At 34.7% G+C, this 11,019-nt stretch overlaps 1 protein-coding gene across 2 annotated transcripts in view; it reads right to left on the reverse strand.

Moving 5' to 3' along the window:
- CSMD3 (CUB and Sushi multiple domains 3) overlaps positions 1 to 11,019 on the reverse strand; it is a 1,928,297-nt gene that overhangs the window by 5,706 nt on the left and 1,911,572 nt on the right. For both annotated transcript variants that reach the window (XM_006830658.1, XM_006830657.1), the window contains 3 exons: positions 8,252 to 8,410; positions 5,292 to 5,404; positions 2,593 to 2,680 (listed from right to left, as the gene is read on the reverse strand). In XM_006830658.1, the coding sequence (XP_006830721.1) occupies positions 2,593 to 2,680; positions 5,292 to 5,404; positions 8,252 to 8,410 (360 nt within the window). The remainder of the gene's footprint in view (positions 1 to 2,592; positions 2,681 to 5,291; positions 5,405 to 8,251; positions 8,411 to 11,019) is intronic.

The following is an 11,019-nucleotide window of genomic DNA, read 5'->3' on the forward strand; positions in this document are numbered from 1 at the left end:
AAAAAAACTATAAAAAGAAGATCATTTTCTCTTCTTTCAATTGGTTTCCAATTTCATCAATCTATTTCTTGCTTTTCAAGTTATTTACTTGGGCTAGTAGATAGTAAGAGTAATAATTCTAGGATTATGTTAAACACATTTGTACAGTGATTGCTATGATTAAGGTGTTTTTTTTCCAGGAAAGGATACACAAAAAAATCCAAGTCACTGAAAGAACGTAATTACCCACAAGTAGGAACACTGACAAACACAAATAAGGGAAATGCATCATGTATGAATTAATGGTCAGTTTCCTCTAGGAAGGGAAAGAGTCATTCTATCTGCTGGTATCTACGAATGTTATCTGGGGCAGATATGGTACATGCTGGCCTCCTAGAACCAGTAGGTGAACAAGTTCAGAAAAGAACAGTTTCATCATATGCCCAGAAGGAGTAAGGGCAACGGCATATTTTGGGGAAAAGGCCAACATTGGTGTATCTGTGGGAAAAACAAACAAAACAACAACATCAAATTATAAAGTATAGCTGGATTTTGAAGGGGCATGAATATCATTCTAAAGAGCGCAATCCTTTTACCCACCTGCAGTAAGATAAAACTGAAGGTGTTTTGTAAGGGAAGGGTACAATAAGATATGAGATTTAGAATAGTTACTCAGGTAACTGTTCTAAAGATGAGTTCAGGGAGTATAGACTGGAAATAGGAGTTCAGAAAGTGTAATAAAATCCCAGAATAAAAACAAAACAAAAAGAAATTAATATTTAAACTAGAGCTACATGCAAACCATGAAAATATAAATTTGGGAAATGCATTATATTCAAATCAATAGAACAAGTATGCACATTAGATAGTATATGGCCTAAAATTATGTTCGAATCCTGGTGGCAAAGTAGGTTACATGCTGGATAGCTAACCAAGGTTAGCAGTTTGAATCCTCCAGTCAGACACTCCAAGGGGTAGTAAGCAGAGGCGTGCTGTCCTCATAAAGATTTACAGCCTCGAAAACCCTACAGTCACTCTGAGTCAGAGCCAACTCCACAGCACACACCACCACCAACAACATTGTACTAGTTTTTAAATGAGGATAGTTAAGAAAACATAAGCTTGAAAATGTTCTACTTGAGATGGAATAAATAGCTATGGGTGGCATAGCAGACATAGAAAAATGAAAATTAAAGCCAGGTTTGTCGACATGTTAGCATAGGGATAGAAGAAGGGGAAATAACATAGGGATAGAAGAAGGGGAAATAACCAACAGTCCTGAAAAAACAAAACCAAACAACCAAACAAAAACTTCCCTTTTTACAGGTTATGTTTTAGATCTGTAGTATCTGCGGTGATTTAGGGAATATCACATGATAAATATTTTACATTCAATTATGTTGTTGTTAAGAGCTGTTGAGTTGGTTCTGACCCACAGCAACCCTATATAGGGTTTTCAAGGAGCAGTCGGTGGGTTTGAACTACAAACCTGTACTTAGCAGTCCAGTACTTATTCTACAGCACCACATTAGGACTCCATTCCATCATATAACTGGGTTAATGTAGTGTGCAATGAATATTTATGTTGGTTTAGAAACTACCATAATTTTAGACAGTACATTATCTAAAATGTAATTGTATTATTTAGTATTTATTTAGAGAAGAGTTAAAGAACTGTTCAATAGTTATATTTAACTATAGGGCCCAGCTGTGGTGCTGTAGGATAAGCACTGGACTGCTAACAGTAAGGCTGGCAGATTACACCCACCAGCCCTTCTCAGAAACGCTATACAAGCTTGCTATGAGGCAGAACTAACTCGACAACATTTAGTAACAACAACAACAATTCTATTGCTTATTTTTTCCAGAGACTTGTATATTTATGTAAAAGTTCAAAATAATGAAAACTTTAGAAAGCCTATTCAAGTAATAGGACTTTGACCTGAATTTATTCTTTACATGTGAAGGTCACAATTTGAAATGGGAGACAGTACAATTTAGGAAGATTATACAACAAAAGCTAAGCTAATAAATCCATTTATGTAAGATCATTAAATACTTGTGTATAATTTAGAATATTTGAATATAAAAATAACAAAACCATGAGCCTCTCACAGGAGAAAATTTACATATCTGAAGAGCACAAAGTCCCAAAAAGTATCCCATCACTAAAAATTACTTTTCCTTGCCAGAATCTATGAGTTTCTCAAAGCACCACTAAATATTTGAAGTAAAAAGAGAATTGTAACAATATTCAAACTGAAGAGAAGTATTATAGTTCTCATGAGATAAAATCTAACAATTTACAGTTTAATATTTTCTTTTTTATCTATATCACTTTTTCTACTTTTTACTTGCTTAAAGGCAAGTCAATTTGTCATGTTTATTAGAAATATGATGAAAAATTCAACATTGTACAGAGCTGGTACATAGAGAACCAATATTTTGAAGAATGTGATTATTTTAACAGACTATCAATTTGTCAATGTGTAGTCCTGACAATATAGAAAAAAAAAGTGAAGTAAGCTTACCTAATGTACAAAACCCACTGTATTTCCTTATGATGTCTGGTGTAATAGAGGAACTACATGAAAATCAAAATGAGTACATTACCAAGTCTTTGTAGTCCAAATTGCCCATAATCCTTGCCCTGAATAAATCCTTGGAATACATAAGTAGCTCCATCAGGCTCAGCAGAAACCTACAAGTATTTAAAAGTCTCATTAATCTCGAGTGGCCACAGCAAGACTTTCTAAGCTTTAATAAATGCTCAATTTTGTTCAAATACAAATATAAAGACTTGCTTTCTTCTGTGTCAAATCAAAGCAAACTCACTGTCATTGAGCCAGTTCTTATTCACAGTGCTCCTGTACGGCAGAGTTGAACTGCCACGTTTTTCTTCTGTGCAACATCTGATGGGTTTGAACTTTTGGCCTTTTAGTTAGCAACTGAGCACTGAAACTACTGCACCACCAGGGCTTGTCCCATTCTTTATATCTTCCTTTTATGCAAAACACAGCATATTATGCAAAATTTGCCATCATTTAAAATATGTTGTTGTTGTTAACTGCTGTGGAGTCGGTTCCCATTCATAGTAACCCTGTGTAGGGTTTCCAAGGACTGGAAGGATTGAACCACTGACCTTGTGGCTAGCAGTCCAGGGCTTATCCTACAGCACCACACTGGTTAAAAATATATAATAATCATGATATGGGAAAAAAGGAGCTAGGTTGTTAATATTGTTGTTGTTGTTGTTAAGTACTGGTTCTGACTCATAGAGACCCTGCATAGGGTTTCTGAGGAGTGGCTGGTAGATTTGAACTGCCAATCTGTGGTTCAAACTGACCTTGTGGTCCAGTGTTTATCCTACAGTGCCATACCAGGACTCCAAGTTGTTAATATAATGATAGATTTATAGATTCCTTACAGGCTATTTGTTAAAAAAAATAATAGGCAGTAATACAGTGATGCAAATGGTCAAATAAAAATTAAACATACAATAAAACTGTATGTTGCAGATTAAATTATAGTCCAGCAAATATATACTCTTCTGCTCCTTGCTACCACTTTCAGGGAGAAGTATACTTGCCACCCCTTAATGTTGGGCCTGACCTTGTGACTTGCATTGAATGCACTGAATGTGAGTGGAATTGACAATGAGTCAGTTCCAAATCTAGGCTTGTTTTCACTTGTCCCTCTGAAAGTTTCTGCTCTCAGAAAAGAGAATAACGTGCCCATATGGCTGCTTCCCTCAAGGCAGGACCCCAGAATGAGATGCATGGAGCAGACCTGAATTTAATACTACAGGTTTAAATAGAGCCCCTAGAGCTGATGCTAGACTGACGAAAAGGAAATAAATGTTTAGAATTGTTTCTCCTCATATTTTGTGGCCCTGCCTAATACTACAAATACTTCCTAATATAAGCATTTTGCATGGGCATAAAGTCTTATTTTTTAAAAGTTCTTTACATACATAATATTATTTGATCTCTTATGGACAAAATAAGAATTTATACATTTCAGTGATCCTGATGACAAGTAATATGAATTTACCCTGAAGTTTGCTGCAATTAGTAGCAATTAACTTATTTAGATCATTTGCAGGATAGGGAAATGGAGATGGGAATTTCTTTCTTCAAAAAAACAAATTTATGGAAGCTTATGATCTATGACCAGTGGCTGGAGAAGGATATCATGTTTGGTAAGGTGGAGGGTCAGAGAAAAAGAGGAAGACCTCCAACGAGATGGATTGGCAAAGTGGCAGCATCAATGGGCTCAATCAAGCGTGGGAACAGTAGTGAGGTTGGCCCAGGATTAGGCAGTGTTTCGTTCTGCTGTGCATAAGGTCGCTATGAGTTGGTACCGACTCGATGGCACCTAACAACAAAAAAAAATGACCTACCATCTTTTTTTCCTACTCAGCATTCCTTGTAAAAGAGGACTGGCTACTTGAGAGAATATTATTGGACTCCCATGTCCATTCTCCACGGCACATAACAACAACATGTCCATTCTTCAACAAAGATTACTTGGCAGTATGTGGATATAAAACATGTTACTTTCAACTGTCAAGTTAGAATTCCACTCTTATTATTCACTGAATAGTAAAGGGTGAGTTCATGTTGAGGTTTTGATAACTATGTCTTCAAGGAAACAATTATCTTACATGCTTTAACTATATTAAATTGGAGCTTCAATTTACTGGGCATACTTAATTTTTCTAGTGCACTTTGGTGATATGTTGTGTATACCTTCAACAGCAGTATCAGAAAAGATGGTGAATTATATTTTACTCAGATTTCTCACAGTGCTAATTACATGAATGGGAGTACAGTCACTCTGTAGGATAAACACTGGACTTAGGATCACAAGGACAACGATTCGAGTCTACTAGCTGCTCCATAGGAGAAAGATGAGGATTTCTGCTCCTGCAAGAAACCCTATACAGGGTCACTATGAGTAAGAATCACCTCAATAACCCTTAACAACAACTATAGGAACAATATATTTGACAGTAACAATGACTGTATATATGTTTATATAGAAAGACATAGAAAGTCACATGCACATACACAGAGGCATCATAAAATAAGAAAATCACACCAGAATCCAATAATTTTAGTCATGATACTCAAGAATACTAAATGCTTATATTTGAATAGTTTTTTTCCTAAATAATTTAACTATATATAGTAGTTTTACTTTTTTTAAGTGTTCATAATTAGTTACATTTAGGAAATTCTCTTTCTAGAAAAACCAACCACAAATTTGTCATTAAAGTAAGCAGAGAGTTTTTAAAGACATATACTTACAAAGCCATCCATGGCCCAATTTTCTTCCTTCATTTTTTTCATAGAAGCATGAGATGGTACTTTAATAAGATAAATGTGTAACATTAGGCGAGCTTCCTGGCTTTTATATACCCCTGTGAAGTATATAAAAATCTTTTAGTCTACTTAGCATTATAAATATTTATGCTTCACTTTATTATCCAGAATTTCTTCAATATATTATGCTAGTAACATTGTAATAGATTATTAACCTTTCATTTATCAGAAATTGCCCACTTAAATTTTAATTGTAGGGGTTAATTATCTATGATGCCAAAGTTAATTATTAGTATGAGCATTAATGCCATTCCATGATAACTGAAACAAAATTTCTTTCCTCAGACAGATTCTAACATTTTAGGATATGAATCAAATATTAAAATTCTTAATGTTTCCCATAATGATGAATTGTGTACAAAATCCAAAAAAGACAGTATCTAGGTTCCCATGGAATCACAAAGGTGAATATATGTCATTCCTAAATTTAAGGGCATTCCATAACATTAGACATGCAGGTCAGATACACAATCAGCAAAAATACATGGAAAACCAGAAGAGAGATTTTATGGTGGATTGATTAGCAAATGTTTCATAAGGAAAACAGAATTTAAGTTGGGTTTTAAAAATTAAGTACAACTTTAAGAGTGCTAAAGAAAGGAGCTCTGGTAGCGTAGTGGTTACGAATTGGGCTAACCTCAAAGTCGGCAGTTCGAAACTACCAGCCATTCCGTGAGAGAAAGATGAGGCTTTCTGCTCCCGTAGAGATTTACAGCCTCGGAAACCCTGTACAGGGTCACTATGAGTCGGAGCCGACTCCACGGCACACAGCCAGCCACCAAGAGTCCTATGGTCCTGCTGTTGGATAAACACTGGACCGTTTGAAATGCAAGGTTGGGGGTTCAAACTCACTTGCTGCTCCTCGGAAATCCTATACAGGGTCACTGTGAATCGAAAGCGACTTGGCGGAACTTAACAACAACAATTTAGGAGTGGGAAAAAGCTATATTATGAATTATTTAGGAGGATGGTAAAAAATAAGACTCAAAGAAAATTTTTGTGATTAATTAATGGCGGAAATATAAGATTCCATTCATTACTTCACTTATAATAAATCACTATAAGAATATGCCTGGAATGTAAGATATGGAGATTTAGACTTAAAGCAAATTACTATTAACAGGAGAAATCATAATGCAATAAAAATAATATTCCTGTGATATTTTTATAATTTTACATGTATTATATGTGAAAGCAAGTTAAATCAAGTTAATTAATTTTTTTCATATTTATAGGGATTTCTTTCTCTAAATTAGTAAGCATGAACTTATTTTGTAAATAAGTAGGTATTTTTTTGTAAATAAGTAGGCATGAACTTATTTGGGGTCAACGCTTTTAAAAAAATAAAGAAAGGATATATTTACATTTTAAAGCTAAATAAGCCATCAAAATTTAAATGAGTTTCTCTCATCCAACAAAGCTTTGGATGTGTGGCATTGTAGGATAATGCACTGGACTCTCCAAGGTTGGTGGTACAAATTCACCTGGCCCTCCTCAGAAACCCTATAAGAGGTGGAACCAACTTGAGGGCACTTAAGAACAACAGCAACCACAGAGCTAAATATTTGAAAATCATGTAAAGCTTGTTTATACTCCAGTGCTCTTATTTTGGGTATATTCATTCAGTATAAAAATGACTATTGATATTTCTAAAATTCATATAAAAGTGATATAATTGTTTCCTTCTTTAATTCATTTCATACATTGTTTAATTATTAATAATTTTATGTATTTTCATATTTGAGATACCAAATATGATTGTGATCCATTTTTAAATGTGAAAAACTTATTTAACAATATTCACAGAGATATATTTTGTTCCAGGGGCTTTTCTAGCCTGTGAGGAACCTGTAATGAACTGGAAGGCAAAGAGATGTTCTCTTAGTACTATGTTTTCAGATAATATATTTAATGATTAAAAGAATAATATTGCTTCAAATAGTGATAAAAAATTCAGGAGTAAGACTGTCTAAGACTTAAGGTGTGACTGACTATAATGTGAAAGCTACTTAAGGCTCATCTTAGATTACTGCTTGAGGTAAAGACACTTGTGAAAATTTGTAAACAGTGAGAAGAAACAGATCCACTAAACACAGGAAAGTGTGCTCTAGGTATCGGAAAAAGAAACGGGGGCGGGGATAAGGCTAAGCATGTATGTCTGACTCTGTATCTCGTAGTTTCTTAATTCTGTTTAAACTACTGTTTGCTGTTGTTGTTGCTAAGTGCAGTTGAATTGGTTCTGACCCATAGCTACCCTGTATACAGTTTCTGATGAGTGGCTGGAGAGGCTGAAACACCAACCTAGAGATTCAAACCAACTTCACAGTCCGCCTCATTAACCCACAGCAATACACAGGACTCCAAATTATTGTCGCTTGACCTTTTTTTGCCTTAAATTTAGGTGTGCATCTATCCATGATCATTTGAAGAAAGTATTTTATAACCATAAAATAGCTTATAAATCACTGATCCAGTTGCATTAGTATTATGAACACATTGTTGTTGTTAAGTGCTATCGAGTCAGTTCTGACTCATAGCAAACCTGTATAGGTCTTCTGAGGAGACATGAACTGCTGACCTTGTGGTTAGCACAGAGAAATTTTTCATTGTATTTGAGTTGAAAAGTTTGTTCTAATTCATGCAGTCTAATTCTAGCTATTTAAAACGTTCTTCAGGGAACTTTTTTCAGAACTACAGAGTTTTATTTATGTTTCTATATCCATCTGCCAATCCAATAACTGGAACCATTGTTTCTGATTGAAATCATAATCTCGTTTAAACAAATATAGCAGATAGCTCATTGTCTATAAATTATTAATAAAAATAAAGTCAACGATGAAGAAAATGAAGCCACGCAGGCCTCATGGTCATCCCTGAGGCGATACCTGAAAGCAGCAGTTCCGTGTTGCTATTGCTGAGGGTGGCATTGACACTCCCAGTGGAAGCATTGAAACTAGTAACTGTCAAGGTCATGGGTTGCTTCCTTCCTTTGAAATTGTAAGAACCTTTCCAGATGTAATTTTGGGCAAACACATCATCAGGTACTGTAAATGAATTAAATAAACACACACACACATCAAGTTTACAGTGTCCTGTAAATATAAGCATTAGAAAGAAGATTCATAAATATTAGTAGAGGGAATAATGGTATTTTACTAAATGCACAATGTTGTTTTCTGCATGTAATAAAATCAATTCTTCAGAGAATTAGAATTTCAAACTTTTAGTACTAATCAAAATTGTAATAACCTAGATTTATTTATGAGTCCATCAATGAGGTAGAAATAGACAAAACTAATTAAAGACACAAGGTTTACATTTAGAAGCCAGCTAAGTTCATTCATGTTTGGTTTCCTGTAACAATAACTTTCTGAGGGAAAATAAAATGATTCTACTGAACTAAGTCAGTCTGTGTACAAGACCCTAGAGTTCTGCTTTTCTCCTAGTTGTGGGAATAGAGAAAACTCATAAAGTTAAACCCGCCTTGTAAAATAGTTCTCCAGCACCATCAAGAACATTCAGTGACTCCTTTGTCTACTGCCTACAATACTGAGTTCAATTATTCCAATAATAGATGCTCCTGGGGCCCTACAATATTTACAGCTTTGAGGATTGGATGTAAAAATAATATTTAGTTATAAAATAATAGTGCCAAGAATTACCTAACTCTCATTGGAAACAGATGTATTGTGGTAGATTCAGAGACTATTGAAATTGTTATAAACATTCATCTAAAGAAGCAATATATTTTAGATACAGTCACATAAGATTTATTTTATAAATTTGTGATACAGTCTATATTATAAAAATAAGTATGTCAAAGTCTACTCAGCTCCTAAGAGGCTTCCATGAATTACAGCCATCACAATAAATTATACCTCCACTCAGTTCTAAAATCAGTTATCCAAAGAAGCCCTGCTTAACTGGTGAGTGACTGAATGAAGTAGATGTTGTTATTGTTAAATGCCATCAAGTCACTTCTGACTCATAGCAACCCTGCATAGTGTTTCAGTGGAGGGAATAGTGGGTTTGGGTATAGGGGTAAACAAGGTATTGAAAATTTATCAATGGATCTTTATTTCTTACATCACATTTGTTACCACTTACTTGATTTACAACTTGTGCATTGCCTGAATTCTAATCAGAAAAGAAATAAGGTAACATCACTATAAAGGATCAACATAAAATAGTCTCAAAAGTTGAGTTTTTATTGAATATTTCATGTAACATGATTATTTTTATTTCTATTATAATTCATACCCATGGCATAGCTTCCAGAATCACAGCACCTCACAAGCCACCACAGTACTAAAATTTGACAGATGAAGGGTGGGGTATGAATCAAGGAAAATTGAAAATTGTCAAAAATGAAATGGAACACATAAAAAATATCAATATCTTAAGCATTAGTGAACTGAAATGGACCAGAATTAGCCACTAAGAATCTGACAAACACATGGTTTACTATGCCGGGAATGACAAAGAAGAATAGTGTTGCCTGTGATAGGATAATATCCACGCACCTAGAGGGAAGCCCAGTTAATACCACTATTATTCAAATTTACACACCAACTACTCAAGCCAATGAGGAAGAAATAGAAGAATTCTACCAACTTTATCAATCTGAAATTGATTAAACATGCAATCAAGGTATATTGATCATTACTGGTGATTGGAATGCAAAGGTTGGCAACTAAGAGGAAAGGTGAGTTGTTGGAAAAATGTCCTAGGAGACAGAAATGATGCTGGAGATCACATGATAGAATTCTGCAAAATCAATGATTTATTCATTTCAAATACCTTCTTTAGACAGCATAAGAGATGACTATACAAATGGACCTCACCAGATGTAATACACAGAAACCAAATTGATTACATCTGCAGAAAGAGACGATGGAAAAGCTCTATATCATCAGTCAAAACAAGACCAAGGGCGGATTGTGGAACAGACCATCAATTGCTCCTATGTAAATTCAAACTGAAACTGAAGAAAATGAAAACAAGTCCACAAGAACCAAAATATGACCTTGAATATATCCCACCTGAATTTAGAGATCATTTGAAGAACATATTTGATACATTGAACATGAAAGACCGAAGACCAGATGAATTGTGGCATAACATCAAGAATTATCATATATGAAGAAAGCAAAAAAGTAATTAAGAAAGACAAGAAAGGAGGAAAAAAATCAAAATGGATGTCAGAAGAGGCAGAAACTTGCTTTCCAGCATAGAAATACTAAAGCAAATGAAAGAAATGAGGAGGTCCAAGATCTGAACACAAAATTTCAAAGGTCAGCTGGAGAAGGCAAAGTCAAATATTACAACAAATTGTGCAAAGAACTGGATTCAGAAAACCAAAAGAGAAGAATACACTCAGCATTTCTCAAGCTGGGGAAACTGGAGAAAAAAACTGAAGCCTCAACTTTTGTTATTGAATGATTCTCTGGGGGAATTATTGAATGATGCAGAAAGCATCAAAAGAAGGTGGAATGAATACACAGAGTCACTGTACCAAAAGAAGATGATTGATGTTCAACCATTTCAAGTGGTAGCATATGCTCAAGAGCCAGTGATATTGAAGGAAGAAGTCCAAGGTGCATTGAAGGGATTGGCAAAGAATAAGGCACCAGGAATTGATGGAATAAAAATT

The sequence above is a fragment of the Chrysochloris asiatica genome, unplaced genomic scaffold (genome assembly GCF_000296735.1).
Source record: "Chrysochloris asiatica unplaced genomic scaffold, ChrAsi1.0 scaffold00001, whole genome shotgun sequence".
Lineage (NCBI taxonomy): Eukaryota > Metazoa > Chordata > Mammalia > Afrosoricida > Chrysochloridae > Chrysochloris > Chrysochloris asiatica.